This window comes from Cygnus atratus, chromosome 11 (assembly GCF_013377495.2).
Source record: "Cygnus atratus isolate AKBS03 ecotype Queensland, Australia chromosome 11, CAtr_DNAZoo_HiC_assembly, whole genome shotgun sequence".
NCBI lineage: Eukaryota > Metazoa > Chordata > Aves > Anseriformes > Anatidae > Cygnus > Cygnus atratus.
Genome location: NC_066372.1, coordinates 13,127,996 through 13,144,133, shown reverse-complemented (window position 1 = coordinate 13,144,133; position 16,138 = coordinate 13,127,996). Strand labels below are relative to the sequence as shown.

Below are 16,138 nucleotides of genomic sequence, written 5' to 3'. Positions count from 1 at the left end.
GTTCTGTGAACTAAATGCTGTGGACTTGGTTGGTCCTAGGTAACCAGCTCTCCGGTGTGCATGGACATGAATGGCATGTCGGTCCCAACTGAGTTTTTGTCGAGGCACAACTCTGATGGAGTCATCACTTTCGTCGACCCCAGGTGCATCAGCGTCATTGGCTACCAGCCCCAGGTCAGTGAGCCACTGTCAATGCGGAGACTGGTTAGACCTGATAAAGAGAATTCTGTTTGCACATTAAAAACGAAAGCAGCAAAACATGAAATATTTGTAGCTGACGATTCATATGTTGTGAAATAAATGATGTTCATTCTTCTTTGCTGTCTCTGCTTCTGTAAAATTTGGTTTTCCCCTTTGTATGGGGGATATCTTCTTATCCCTTTTAGATCTGATTAAAATCCAAATGGCAAGATGCTTTAAATCTTGCATGGCTAGCCAATGAAGACATGCTGTGACAGAAAGTTTAACAATGCTTGGAGAGAGTTTTAGCTCTGTAAATCTTAACTTCTGCTAGACTCTTGTAAAGTAAGAGAAGATCATTTATGGCATCTACTTTCCTTTAGGCTTACATCTGTTCCTCTGAGTAGGAGGCTAGTAATTGAACTGAGGAGAATAATAAATGAGCTTCTGACTGCCACAGCCCTCCCTCAGATAACTCAGCAGTTGCAATTTACAGGCAAAAGTCATTTCTTGCTAATTCGTTTTTCCATTTATTTTGATTTTAGGTAGCTTTATAATGACTGTTTTTACAAAAAATAGTGCCATAGAATGTATTTTTGTAGAGGATGTCAGTCTCTTCAAGACACTGTTTCACAGGTATTTAAAAAAAAAATCAATATATGTTTGCAAATGAATGTGTCTGTGCAGCAGGGCAAATACAATGCAGGACAAGATGCCTATAAACCTTGCTTTTATGTTCATCTTTGATTAACTGAGTAGTCCCTTTGAGGATGATGGATCTAGTGGCTGCAGAGATTACTTACAGATCTGCCCATGGATTTGTGTTGTGGTTTGGGTGTTTTACACAGTTTTGTTTTATTCTAGGATCTTCTGGGGAAAGACATTTTAGAATTCTGCCATCCTGAAGATCAAAGCCATTTGAGAGAGAGTTTCCAACAGGTGCTGCATCCTGTTCCTTTTCTTTTGCCATTGACTTATTTATTTATTACTATTTCATTCAGAGAAATAGCTTTTATTTTACATGTCAAGGTATTTTTCTGTTATCCAGGGGAAGAACTGGCAAGATATGAAACAGTCTGTTAATCAGTTAAGGCAGTCAGTAAAGCTGCATAAACAGTAGCTTAAGCTCAGCATCTGTTGGGTCTGTTTTCAGAAATAAATCACCTTGTTATATATTTTGTTTTCTTTTTACAACAAGTTAACCAAGTGTTTGCTGCACAGTTAGAGCTGTCCTTTCACTTCAGAGATGCCTGTATAGATCCCCCTGTGTTAAGTGGTAACCAAAATTATTTATCTTCAACAAGGTGGGCTGTTGATTTGAAAGTAATTACATTAATTTGTAATACTGTGGATTTTTTTAACAGGGGATTATAAAAGCAATGTGTAGATACATACTCACAGATACAGTTTGGCATTGTTAAATTTGCTCAGCAGTGGACCTGACTCTCTTCCTCCCGAGGCTCTTCTAGCGGCTTCAGTGAGAACATGTTTAGCTGAAACTCAGTGAGTTTCAAAATTAAACCTGCATATAGATTGTGACGTAAATTCTCTGCTTGCGTAGATAATATGCTTCATATCCTCTACGGGAGTTACATCACTTTACATCAACAGAGGCATATGTTCCATTGTAGCGCTTATTGTTTCAAATTGATCTGGGACATACAGTAGGAGTGTTTTCCCCAAGACCTCTGCTCACTGCTGGTCTTTCTAGTGCCTTCCCTCCGTGCACTAGAACGAGTTGTGTATCATGTTTAGCTGATTACTGAGATCCAGATGATGTAAGTGGTTCCAGATTTTCTGACAACAGCCTATAGCTCAACCAAAGTTTGTTGTTCCATCTTGTGCTAGATGCTGAGATGTGTTTTCAGCTGTGAAGCATGGAAATGAAGTGATTTTTAAACGAAACTATTTACTCAGGCATGGCATGCAAAAATAGAGCATGAAAAAACTTCTCTGGGGAGAATAACAGAATGGTGTTCCGTTTCCGTGGATTGTGGAACTCAGCTTATGGTCTTAAGTTTGGTATAGTGGAAGATACCAGTGCTCCTGAGCTATTTCTCACCATCACCACCACCCTCAACTGGACAAGTGTGTGAGCACTTAGCATCCATTGCAGTGGCCTTTGAAAGGATCAAATTCAAGCAGCAGCTAAAGGCCTTTTAACTCTAAGGTGTTGATTCACAGGCAGGAGCATTTGAGAGCTGGATGCTTGAATTATCTTACCACACCCAGTCATCTCCTCTGCCCTACCTTCACATGGATGTGATGCTGCAGCTACACCTACCTGATGGCATCCTGTTACCAGGAGTCAGGTCCTACCACCCCTTTTCTGTCCTCCCTGACCTCCTCCCTGCCCTTCCTACTATCCTGATACTAGCACAGATGGCCTTGCCTGGTGGGCTAGCCAAAGGACCGCTCAGTTTTGCGTAGGACTAGCTTTCAGATGGCTCAGCTCCCCAAGCCTGTGCCTGATGGCACCAGTGGTGCAAGAAAAGCAGCTAGAATGCATATGTTGTTTTTCACTAAAGCCCAAATGATTGATTTCACTAATTCATGCAAGAGACAGTGACAGAATGCTGCTGGATAGTACCACGTCAAATATCTGTCTCTGAAGTGATTGTCTGAGTGCAGCCTGGGGCTCAGGAAGGCTGACTAACTATCATGCCAGTTAACGACTCGGTGCTCACTGAGTGCACTTGGGCCATAGGGGTCTGCTGCTGTTTCCCTGAAGTCAGTTGCTGGGGACTTCGCTGTCACTGCTCAGTACTGGGCATGTCCATAAACGATTTGCTGGATCAGGGACTTCCATGATTTGCTCAAGGTCATGCAGAAAGACAGCAGGAAAAAAAAGCAAATTAGAAGTGAAAGTTCCTGTTCACTCGACCTGTGTCCAATCTATCAAAATATCGTGCTGTTTCTCTAGCAGGCGATTCCTTTTTCTGTATATTTTTGTTCAGTACAGTAGCAGTGTGATCGGGACTGTTATTTCAATCATGGAATAAAAGACTGAAGTAAACAGTTAAGCTATGAACCAGGTGGTTTTTGTTTCTAAAGAATGTAAGAAAGTAAAGGTTAAACATTAGCTTTGAATCTTTTTTTGTTCTATTTTGTTTGTGTGCACTGTTTTAAGACAGTTCACGATTTTCCCACCAGTGGTCTCTGTGCTTTATATATTATTACAGAATTAATGTTTGCTTTATTCAGACTTCAGAACAATAGATCATTGCCGTTTGTTTTATTATTGTTAGTTTGGCCTTACAAGACTTTTCATTAAAAAGGTAACTGTGATTTCCAGTAAACTCTTTTTTTCCCCCTCAAACCTCCTGAAAACTTGACGTGTCTAGTTTGCTGGCAGTATCAGAACCAGGTTGGTGCATAATAGAGGAGGAAAGGAGGGAGGGGTTTGCAGGTTTTGGTCAATTGCCAGCATCCATCTCAAAGCTTTTACTTCCTTGGGAAGATAAATTCATTCATCAGGGTGGGAAAATCAGGCCAGAATGAGATATTCTCAAGGCCAAGATCAACAAATAGAGTTTAGTATCAAAGGATCCAGAATACAGCTATTCGATATCCAGTCGGATGCTATTCAGATTAGACACTTTTACACAAGTTCTGTGTTTTTTACCCTGGGTGTGGTGGTAGAAAATTGCTGATTATAGAATGTTGCTCACTGAACTCAAACTACAAAAACATTTATTAAAAATAAAAGGCCTTTGCCTTAGTATTATTTAGAACTTTTCCAGGCATTTCTAAAAGGTTGTTGGTTTTTTTTTATTGTTGTCATTCTTTCCATTTAGTCCTGTAGATAGTTGATCAATTTGAGATTCATTGGAGCACGTTTCCTAACCTGTTTGCTTGTCAATAAAGACACAGGATAAATAGTGGGTTTCTGCTGAGATAACTACTCGTGGGGAATATAGTGGATAATGATTAAGAACCCACAACGAGATGTGGCATTTATTTGCAGTAGGCCTTCCCTGAGGCCCAGCTGAGGTAGCTTAGTGGAAAAGTAATAAAAAATAAACACACACATCCCAGGTAAGTGCCAGCTGAATGACTTGAAACCATATAAGTTTTCTTCTGACTTAAACCCAGGATTATTAGATAACACATACAATGCAGTTACAGTGCCAGTGTGCAGGTATTGTTTTGCACATGCTTCTTAAATTCATCCATGCTTGTCAGAGAGAGAAAGATCCAGGCCTCAAAGTTTGGAGTAAGTGCATTTATTTCCAGAGTTCCCAGGGACCAGAACCACATTACTTATTTTGAGATAACTCGTTATTACATCATCTTTGGTGCCATCAAAGCCTTTGTTTTTTTCCATCATACTGAGAGAATCGAGGTGAAATTTCTCTCTTGGTACCCAACTGTTGACTTCAATGAAACTTCAGCTACCAAGGCCAAAGTTTGAAATGATTATTGCCAGACACTTAAATTCTGACTTAGTTATAAGCAAGTATGCTGTCCAAGCAAAGAATTGATGCTCTGTTTTCAATAATGCTGTTAAAATGGATTCTCTCTGCTCTCTCCATTCAAATACTAGCTCATTCTTTCTTCTTGTGAAAGCCAAAAGTGTTTCTTGTTAGCACTTTGCCATCATAGGTTTTTTGCTATATACTCATGGATGCTCTTTCACTTGATTTATTATGTGGCGTGTTTATTTTCAAATACAGAAATACGGAATTTCCCCCAAAATTGTCTTTCCTTGCGATGTGTGAGCTCTGATTAGCTTTGTATAATTACTGAAACTATTTTAGTGAATATTTTAGTTTATTTATCAGCTTAAATTACTTCTTTTGGAATGGTCTGTTTTAACTTGAGGTATTGCAGAAGTAATCTTCAAAGTTCATTTCAGCAAAGCACCGCAACTTGTGCTTAACCATTAGTAGGTGGTAAATTCATTCGTATTCAACTAAGCCCCTAAGAGCAGTTTAATTTAGCACGTGCTTAATTCCCACTACATTTGAAGCTTTGTGCACTGCTAATTATTTTTTTGCTGGAGACAAATCATTTTTGTCTGTTTTGCATCTATGATTATGCCTTTACGTATCTGTTTCCTTCCAACATAATTGCTGGCTCCTATGTATTCTTTGGGAGTTCTCATTCCCTGATCTTTACCATCCCAGCAAGGTCTTCCTGGGTCTGTTCCACACAGCAAAATTCATCTACACATCAGACAGACCAAGGGTATCTCTGCTTTGTATTCCTTTTGTCTTTCCCATCAATATTTCTCTAATTAGTTATCTTTCCCTGGTTTAAAAAAAAAAAAAAAAGGTAAAATTATTTTCCCATACTTTTTCTTTCATGCCTTTAATTATGAATTATTACCCTTCTCTAACTGCTTTTCTTCATTCTTATTGCTTCTTGACAAAATGTAGAACTTGTTCTTCATCTCTTCTCCTATCTTTGTGTTATCTCGGGCAATTTAAATGCTGTTTTTAAATACTGTTACCAGTTCATTTGTTGGAAAAAATAAGGTATAAAGGGAACTTGTCAGCCTTTGGACAGGAAAGCTTATAATAAGGAAACAAGCGCACAAGACAAGGATTATTTTTTTAAGGCATTTGCTATCATTAGGAAGAGGCAGTGAAAAGAAGAGATGAGATATAAGGGAGCAGATGCTTAGCAGAACCCTAGCTAGGTGCCAGACTAAAACATTGAACAGAGGTTTCTGAAAAGGGACTTAAAATTTGGTAGGCTTTTTTTGGATAGTCCTTCTTAAAAATAGCCTGTGGGTCCTGCTAGCTGTGTGTCTTGAAGTCTGCGTGGTGCGTCTATTCTTATGCTTCAAGGGCCGGGTGTATGTTAAAGCTTTCTCCAAAGTGGAGTTATGAACAGACACTTTGAGAGAGAATCCATCTCTGAGTAACCCCGACTTAGTGCAGTGCTGTTCGAGAAGAGGAATTGTGTCAGGATGTGACATCAGGTGAGCAATGTCCTACTGCTGCTTCCTGATATGAAGACAGAGACTTATAATATGAAGAGACTTGCAGTCCAAAACATGTGCTGGTATTTCGTCTTGGCAACAGAAAACACAGCTGTCCTGAGCAGCGCTTTGAGGTCTTTTGTCTTGGAGTGGTTCTGCCTTTAAGTAACGCTCAAGAAAGATGACTCATGACGTCTTCCAAGTCATGCTGGGATGGCTGAAAGGGCCCCCAAGCTGTCTGCCCGCCCCTCTGACAGAGGTTAATGCCCTGAGACCAAAAGGGCTGAATCCACAGAAATGTTTGCTTCTCAGCTACCTCTGAATTAACACCCAGAACCCACCATCAGTTTCCATTCGTGTCAATGAGCTGGCCCCAAAACTGTGGCGACCGAGTGCCTCTGTTGGCTTTGTGTGGCAAGACTGTCACACCCTACGGGGGAGGAATGATAGAGTTAAATCATGCAGGGAAATATATGTCAGAATCCCCATGGATACAGAAGGCTTTGATAGGTAGAGGCATGCTCAGAGTGTTTCAGGATCAGATATTAGTGATCTGAATAAAGATTTATGCACTAGGGTAAAGATTATCAGGCTTGTAATGTTTGTAGGGAAAAAAGCAAAAACAGCCATATGCAGTTTCTAAGTGTGTGTGTGTATATATATATATATATATTTATTATTTTTTTAAATATTGTCCTAAATTTTGATGCTACTGTATGATTTGCTATGTCACACATGAATCGTATAGCCATGTATCCAAGCAGAAAAACAGATAGCCAACCTTATAAAATTTTTTTTTGTGGACTTTTATTTCAGCTGCGATGTTTAGTTTCTGATATACGCATATATACATAAATGTTTAAAAGATGCCTCTGTATGGTTTCTGTCCATCTCTCTTGATAAATGTTCCACATTAAAACCTTCTTAAAGCTTCCCTGTTGGGATATCAGCACAGCCTGTTGGTTCCTGAATCTGTGTTCTACTTATACGCAGGCTGGAAAGGACATTTTATATAACAAAGCATGGGGAGCTGACTCTGAAGGAGATAACTTCAAACATGAATCAGATTTTGGTTATTTTCTTTGAATTAAGAATTTTCCTGCTGTGTCCATGGGTTTCTGTAATTTAAGTTCAGAACACACCAGTTACTGCTGTTTACTATTCATCTGCACAGCAGGTAGCAATCTCCTTTTATTAACCTTTCCAAATGGTTTTGCAGGTTGTGAAACTGAAAGGTCAAGTCCTGTCTGTGATGTATCGTTTTCGCACCAAAAACCGAGAGTGGATGCTGATCAGAACCAGCAGCTTCACGTTTCAGAATCCTTACTCTGACGAGATTGAGTACATCATCTGCACCAACACCAACGTGAAGTATGTGCCTTTCAGATGCTCACGTACATGGTTTTGAAAGAACTGAAGCATTACTTTTTGCTGTTAGCAGTGTAAATGCACATTCAGATTCTTGTGGTAGCCTGTTTCTAGCCACGGTTTGTGATGCTGTTGCAATCTGTAGTAGGGTTTTTCTGCATTATAAGATCCTGCAGCATAGCTGCTTCTCTGTGTCATTATCTTGCAATGCTTCCAGGGCCTGGCTGCACCAGGAGAGACGTCACTTATCTGTTATGTCATTCGGCAAACCCATTGATCTCAATCCAGGCTTTTTTAAACTAGCAGAGAGCTTCCAGCAGCCAACCAGCTGTCATGATATTGCCTTCATTTGTTAGCCAAAGAGAAAATTATGTCTGTGTTAACAAGTAGCACACAAGTTATCAACACTCCTGCCTCTTGTCCATTGTGATCATACCCTTAGGTAGTCCTGGGTATCGTCTTACAGCCTATGAAAGCTGGTGATGTGATTTCCTAGTAGGCTAAAGTGGGAAGGGTTCCTACTATTCAGTTGAGATCTGATGGAATATCCCCAAGTACGGGGATAGATCCAACCCCTTATATGATGAGGGGAATGAAATCATCCTGTCTTTGAATAAATACTTTCAAAAATCTGTCACTGGATCTGTTAGAAGGAGGTTGAATTAGTGGGTGTCTCATTCTGCAGCTGATGGAGCTGCTTCTAAAAAAAAGTCTTGCTAGGAGTACATCAGGGGTTTGTCACTGTGTAACTGAGCAGAGAAGGTTTTTGAGCCTCCTGAGTTCCAAGCCAGCAACTGCAGAAGCTGATCTGGTCTTGATAAAGCTGTTGCTCTATAGTTGTTAGGTGTGGGGTTTTTTGTGTGTGTTTTTTTTTGTTTGTTTGTTTTTGTCATTTTTAATAAGTATTTTTTTATTTCCAATATAAACTTAATCTATTGCTAAAACAAGATCTGTGTCTGGTCTGACCAGAGTTGTTTCTTGTGTTTCTTTCTTTGCCAAGTGTTTAACTTAGAGGAAATTATTGGATTTAAGATCTCAACCTGTCAGACTGAAAGTGCTGAACAAGCAGTCTACTAGTGGAGATGCACGCTGAGAGCTCCACTTGTAAAACCAGCCTCCCGGGGCTTTGGCATTTGAACTACTAGAAAGCTAGTATGCGTCTGTGTGTTCCCTGACTTGCTCCTGAAGAAAGGTGTTTGGACATGGCACCTACCTGGGCTAGAAGAGCAGTGCCTTCAGTCTCTTGGAACCCATCATCAGAATCAACTTGCTTATTTTTTTGTACCCCAAAAGTTGTGTTTAAACAACTGAACAGTTTGTCGAAAACAAGCGTGTCCTGGAATCAGACAGCTAATCATCCCTGTCTGCGCTGCGAATCAAAATACTTCCTCATTTTTGCTGCCCCGTATTTGTTTCCAAAATGATTTATATATGCAAAACCAGGCCTGAAAAATAAAAGGCAACTGCTGCAATCTGTCCTAGGATGGCTTAATTGTGCTTTGTTCCCAGGAGTCCACAGCTCAGAGAGTGGGACTGCAGACCATGTCGTGTTTACTCTGGGAATGTTTTTCCGAGACCCCGCTATACTGTGCAGCTTAGCATCACGGTGCTCGCTGAGATGAACAGGGTTGTGCCAGCTTCTGGCTCTTGTTATATCTCTCTTGCTAGGTCTGAATAACAACCCAGCAATGTTGCCCAAATATGGGAATTGCCTGCTGCTACTTTGACGGAGGATGTTCCCTCTTTTCTGTAGTGTTGAAAATGTTCTCGTCCTATGGCAAGATAAAACGCATTAGATGTCTGCTTTTGAATAGCAGAAAGAATGCGTTATTCAGACTGTTTCTGTTTTTCTCCCTGTTCTCTCACACTCCTCAGACAGATGTCCAAAGAGGGACTCACTGTAATGGACTGCTCTTCCTGCCTGGTTCTGGATTTATTTATCGTTGGGGGTCATGTTTTGAATTTTGATTTCCTAGAGGCGTTGTTCGGCATGGTAACCGCTTTTTCTGCCTCATTCGGCTCCAGCTAGGGCTGGTTGTTCAGCCCCAGCATGCGTGGCCGTGCTTGCATGTTGGTGGCTGCATCCGATGCTCCAGATCCAGCAAAATGCTTCACAGCAGCATCCGATGCTCCGGGTCCATCAAAGTGCTTCATATGGAGACCAAGCAGAGGTGCCTTCCCCTGCGCAGCTGGAGGCAGTTCTGCATAGACAGATTTGGCTTTATCCCTGAGATAACGTAGCCAGCTCCATAAAATGCAGGTTTCAGGCAGTAAAAAAAAATTCAAGATGCAATTTTAAAAAGACAACGTACCCAATCGAACTAGGTTTAAATCAGTTTTTAACTTAGAAGAGTTTAAAGCCACAGTGTGTACGCCTGTGTGTCTGTTCAGGCAATAGCTCTAATTTTGTGGTGGTCAGTGAACAGTGTTTTCCCAAACACGAGACTGTAGAGGGCAGCGATGGTTCCAGTTGTGGAGGTATTAGTTGATTTTTTTGTTTGTTTTTTTCTTTTCTCTTTTTCCTGTTTTTCCCCTCTTTTCTTCTTTCTTCTGTTTTATGGATCTTCCTTTAGAGCCTTAGTCAACTTTCCAAATCTGCTTTTGGTGCACAGGATAATGAAAGATTAGGTTCAAATGTTCAGTTAGTTCCTTGCAGAAAAAAGAAAAAAAACTCTCAGTTTCTCGTGGGTGCAGTCATCCAAGAGAAACTTCCTGGAGAAATGAAGCATTTAATGTTTAGCATTTGTGCTGTGTTTGGCTGAAAAGAAGAGTCACCCATTCAACCGCATCTTCCTGTGTATTTGGGGATGTTTGATTTCCAAAAAGAAATAATCATTTTGATTAATGTTCATTTAACAGCTACACAGGGTAGTGCTTGAATGAAATAATCTGTCATGGTGACAAATGATTTTTTTTAAGCCTTTATATATGTAAACAAAATATATTTTTCTGACCTTTGTGGAAATCTTGATGTCTTCATTTTTGTAAACACCAAAGTCCGTGCATGTTCCACTGCATGCATTTATGAATCTTCTGGTTGTCCTGAGCCTCAAGATCATTTTTGTCTCGGAGAGGGCTGGCGCACGTCGCTGTTAGAGGCAGCCTGCCGGGTGAATCAGCCATGCCTGTGGGACTGATGCTTTCCGTTTCTGATTCCCGTGGGCCAAAATACGAATGAGATCGACTCTTTTGATAAAATTTCAGCCTATGGTAGTGGTGCTGAAGATTTGTTTTCTCATGATTGCTGTGCATCTGTGGGCTATCTGGTCCATCAAGGCCTGTGTAAGACAGATAGTTTTGTAGTGGTGACTTTGAGATTGTAGGCTAAGAGAGAGAGACTTCAAGACTTTCTGAAAGAGGACTTTATGATGGCAGCCACAAAACTTTTATTACTGCCTTTTTGTCCAAAACAGATCTGGGAAGTATATGTGCTTCTATCATGTACAATAGCATGGTAAAGGTACAGTGTTGTTTCTGTATGGAGACTGTTAAATTTAAAGTTCAGATCCTTCTTTTCACTTTGATGCCTAAAAAGGAACAGGTAAGTTCAGTGTTTATATAGAGAGATTAATCCAGTTAAATCTCCAATGTCAGAAGGAACTTGTTCAGAATATCTCCTTTCCCTCTGTCCTGGTTTCAGCAAGGATAGAGTTAATTTTCCTCCTAGTAGATTGTATGGTGCTGTGTTTTGGATTTAGGATGAGAATAATGTTGATACCATGCTGATGTTTTAATTGTTGCAGAGCAGTGCTTACACTAGGCCAATGACTTTTTGGCTTCTCACACCTCCCTGCCAGTGAGGAGGCTGGGGGTGCACAAGGAGCTGGGAGAGGACAGAACAAGGACAGCTGACCCAAACTGGCCAAAGTGACGTCCCATACCATGCGGCGTCATGCTGAGCAATTAATATGGGATGGCTGGCCAGGGTAGGGGGTGATTGCTGTTCAGGGATAGGCTGGGCATCGGTCAGTGGGTGGTGAGCAATTGCATTGTGCATCACTTGTTTTGTACACATTCTTATATTTACTATTATCATTATCATCATTATTATTTATGTCCCAGTAAACTGTTTCTATCTCCACCCACAAGCTTTTACTTTTTTTTTCTGATTCTCTCCCCCATCCCGCTGCAAGGGGCAGAGTGAGCGAAAGGCTTTGTGGTGCTTAGCTGCCGGCCGGGTTAAACGACAACATCCTCCAAATGCATTCTCCAAGGAAATTTGAATTAACTGTCAAAAAGCTTCACATTTGCTGAGAAATTTCTTGTTCAAGTAGAGGACTTTCCCAGTTTCACATTGGACCGATGGGTGAGGCAGGAATTCCTGCAGTACAGGCAGAAGCCAGTGTTGACCTAGGCAATACCTTACTTGCTATGTTGGGTAACATGCAGAGCCAAGAAATTTTGCTTTCCCTTTTTTTTTTTTTAAAGCTGCAAAACCAAAATCAAAACCAAGGGTAGTTTGGGTTTTGGTTTTGAAGTCAGAAAGCAGTTTCAGTTTTGCCCAAACTGATACTAAGTCCCTGTTCCGTAATCATCTCTCAAAAACCATGTGGCAATGAGTGACCTGGGGGTGTTGCTCTTTCAGTCAGAAGGGCTGTTTGGATGGTGGGGTCCGAAGTGACCACAGCAGCAGCGTTTGGCTCTCCCTGGTCGGATGCTCCTTGACTTGCTGCATTGGCTTCTTCCAGGTTTCAAACATCATTTGTGCTATTTAGACAGTAGCAGCAAACAACAGCAGAAGATGCTAACCCGCCTTTGCATTTCAATCCGAATTAGGTGCAGTGTAACTAACATAGAGCTCAGGGAAGAAACACTGAAATATTTGATTTTTTTATAGGAAGTGGATTTGCTAGGTTGTTCCCAAAGTCCAGTGCTGTTAACACAATGTGAAATTTACATTGCATTGCATGAGTACAGTATAAATATTGAATGAGTATTAGAGACAATAGAAAAGGGCGAAGGAGTACTAAATTAGAGAAGAGTCTACAAAACGAGTAACTAGTAAGTATGCTGTTTTGCTTGGCTCATTTATATGTATATGGCTAAATCAAGAAAACATGCTTTATACGGAACAGAAGAGACCTAATGTGCTGTTTATTGACACGCGCACCGAGTCACTGGTAATAAAAACAAATGAAACAGTGTAATTAGCTTTCACGTTAACAACAGGATTTAATGGGTGTTTATTGTCCACAGGGTAGTATTTAGAAAAACTTCCTCATAGATTTGCCATGATTAAATTACCTCCCATAGTTCTGTTGGAAGAGCATGCATTTTGTGCTTGCAGAACAAAGAATGTCTATTCATTCCAGGGGTAATTTTTTTTAGGATTTTTCTGTCGACTAAAATAATGTGAAAAATCCATGCCTCTATAATGACCTGAACGAGCAACTTTTTTGCTTGTTACTTATGGTACAAAAGTGATTCTGTGTATTATATATTTTTAGATAGTAAGGCTAGCAAAAGGCATTTGAGCATCTGCTTTGATCTGTGTGGTGCAGGTCACAGATTTTTGTCCAGTTTCCCGGACAATAGTAACTAGTGCCTGTGTAAAAGTATTGTCTAGAAAAGCAACAAGTCAAGATTAAAGGCATTAAGGAATGGAAAAAATGGAAAAAAAATGTCACGTTAGTGTCGGTGGCTTGTTCGAGTGGTCCCTCACATTCCTATCAGTTTGCGCCTAGTTTCTTGTTTGGCTTGGTCTGTATGTTTGTTTCTTAGTCTTTTGACATTTGAATCTATCTAGATCAAAATTTTTAAGAATGTTTGGATAAAAATCTAAAACTTAAGCCTAAATCTAAAATTATGTCCTAGTTATCCAGAGTTTTGAAATCCACAATCTTGCTCTTTTGCAACATCTCAGCTACTGCAGCGCCTGCCTGTTAGGTGATTTTTCCTTTGGAAAGAAGTCAGAAGCATACAGAACTGCAACCCCTGTCAAGTATTATTTGCACATATCAAGCTTGTTAGTCCAACTCCAGTCTTACGCCAAAGCTCGAAGATGAGGATAATTTACAGGGTTTTATATCTCCTTTAGTATCTGAGCAAAGAGCATTATAGCTAGAGTGTGCTACTTGCACATTCTCAGGTCAGAAGTAATCTTGCCAGTTGTGACCAAGTGACAGAAAGCAGCCATTAATGGAAGGTGCAAAGCATTCAGGTAATTTCTCTGTAGGAACAGAATTAAGTAATGGAGAGTGCAATCCCCAAAAGACAAAATATTTGATCACAAAATATTCCTGTTCCATTTTTGTGAAGCTAAAACCTTTAACTGAAGCGCTTTACAATGATTCAGATCTTCTTCCTCAGGCAAAACCAAATAGCCAAAAGTCGAGTCTTCTGTCTTACGTTGTCTAACATTTGTAGAGCACATTTAGGTGAGCTGCTGGGAATGGGCTGGAGCGACATCAGCGTGCCCATCCTGCTTGAGCCCTGCACTGCTCTGGTTGTGTGGCTCTCACACTCTGCTGTCCCAGCTCAGCACTGGGACAAAGCTGGGTTTGTCTTTCTGCAAAGAGGCGTACAGATCTGCGCTCAGACAAGCGAGCTTCTCAATGACCCAACGTGGGGATGGTGCAAGTCCAAAAAAGAAAGCATAAATCCACATTTTAATAGCAAAATTCTGGTATTAAAAGACTGGTAGCAAATTTGCCTTTCATTTCAAGAGGGTTGGTTTTTATATTGGATAAACATTACTGCACAGTGGGTTCTTGTGTTGTCATTTTATTATGGTAATTTCAAAATTTCCAATAGAAACAAAATAATAGTCTCTGCTTTAAAATAAATAAAAAAAAATAGGAGCTTTGAATTTATCTTTTCAGAATTTAAAAAAAAGTATTTTTGCATGTAGAATGTGAATATGCCTGACTTACCATAACCTGCGTACTGTCCCTACAAGTCTTCATCTGTAGAAAATATCGCCATTGGTTATTTCTCACAACTTCCAAAGATCTTATCTGTTGACCCTGGCTAATTGTTGTAGTTAAGTAACAGTGCCTGACACTAAACACAAATCGAGTGCGTTGCAAGGACCTGCAGTTTTCAACACTGAAGTTCTTCATTCTGGCCTACAGCCTTAATATTTATTGGCTCTGGCAGTTTCTTCTGAACTGTTTTTCTGTTGCTGCTCCACATTTAATTTTTCCTAAGTTCATATAATTGGATTAAAGCTATTACTTCCAGTGATTCTTACCTCATTTAAACTGATTTATTTTTTTTCAGTTCTGATTAGCATTAATATGAGACTTGTGTTTTCTGTAGCATTTCTCAACACAAATTGATTTTAGGTAATGCCTTGATTTTAGATAGTAGTACAAGTAATTTATCTCTTGATATTCACTTCCTTAAAAGCTTCAGAAATTAGATAGAATCTGGACTTGGATCCTGAGAAGAGTAGAACCAAAGCATGTTAAATAGGTGTTACTACAAATTAGAATTTATGCAGTTCGAGCTCAACATGTTGTTGCATTCGGTCTCAAATTTGATGGCTTTTTTCTTACTGACCGGCATAATTCTGCATCATTGTTACTGGAGTTTTACTGGTTTACTTCAGCAGACTCAGGGAAGGAATCTGACATATTCATCTTAAACTTGAGGAAGATATTCTTGGAGTCTTCATAGTGAATTGTTAAATCCTGCCTAAGGAAGTTGTATTCCATCCTCCATCACTTACCCACCTATATTTCCGTGCTATCACAGAAACACCCTTCCTGTGCACTACTGTGCACCACATTCCTGTGCTGCAAGCTTTCTCAGTGAGAAAGCTTTAAAAAACAGATGAATCTCACTGAAAATGACTTAAATCACTTGAGAGACACATCAGTCAGAGTATAAAATAGAAGAGCATGGCTGTTTTTTTTTTTGTATCTTAACTTTTTTTGTAATGCAGTCATTTTGTCTCCTTTGCAGACAACTTCAGCAGCAGCAAGCAGAACTTGAAGTGCATCAAAGAGACGGGCTGTCATCCTATGACTTATCACAGGTGAAATATCTCAATAGTTTTTATTTCTGTGTCTGTGATTTTTTAAAATGTAAAGCATTGGCAGATTTCAGCAAAATTAAAAATGCACTGTGACTGTCCCTGGATTCCTTTTTGTCAAAGTAGCTGGAGGGGCTCATCTTCCTCTGTGTATCTCAACAGGTGCCTGTTCCAAGTATACCAACTAATGTTCATGAGGGCGGAAAGTCTGTGGAAAAGCCTGATGCTATCTTCTCCCAGGAGAGAGATCCTAGATTTGCTGAGATGTTTGCTGGAATAACTGCTTGTAAGTGAACGTCTCTGGTGTGTAATTTTTAATACTGTGTTAAGTTTGGTTACATGATGTGGAGCACAGCCTTGAGAGATCGAAGAGAAAATATTACAAGCAAAGTCAATTTGCAAGGCATTTCCTGGAATTTGTCTTTAGTTGATATTTTCCCTAAAAATGATGAGGAGAAAAGCTTGAGGAATGAAGAGCTGTTGTTTCACCAGAGCTGCTTATTTCTGGTTCTCTTTTCATTCCACAGGAGTACCTTAAACAGTGCTCATAGATACTAAACATACCGAGCAGAACTTGCAGTTTCTAAGAAAGTTTTTTCTTAAACAGCAGATGTGAGTTCATCTCTCTAAATAGACACGGACTAAGAAAGCTACCAAGCAGTCTCAAGATAAGCCTGCAATTT

General features: G+C 40.0%; 1 protein-coding gene across 8 annotated transcripts in view; it reads left to right on the top strand.

The window, feature by feature from the left end:
- Positions 1–16,138, top strand: part of ARNT2 (aryl hydrocarbon receptor nuclear translocator 2) — a 107,269-nt gene that overhangs the window by 72,690 nt on the left and 18,441 nt on the right. For all 8 annotated transcript variants that reach the window (XM_035554640.2, XM_035554641.2, XM_035554639.2 and 5 more), the window contains 5 exons: positions 40–174; positions 1,045–1,119; positions 7,329–7,480; positions 15,386–15,458; positions 15,618–15,741. In XM_035554640.2, coding sequence (XP_035410533.1) covers positions 40–174; positions 1,045–1,119; positions 7,329–7,480; positions 15,386–15,458; positions 15,618–15,741 — 559 coding nt within the window. The remainder of the gene's footprint in view (positions 1–39; positions 175–1,044; positions 1,120–7,328; positions 7,481–15,385; positions 15,459–15,617; positions 15,742–16,138) is intronic.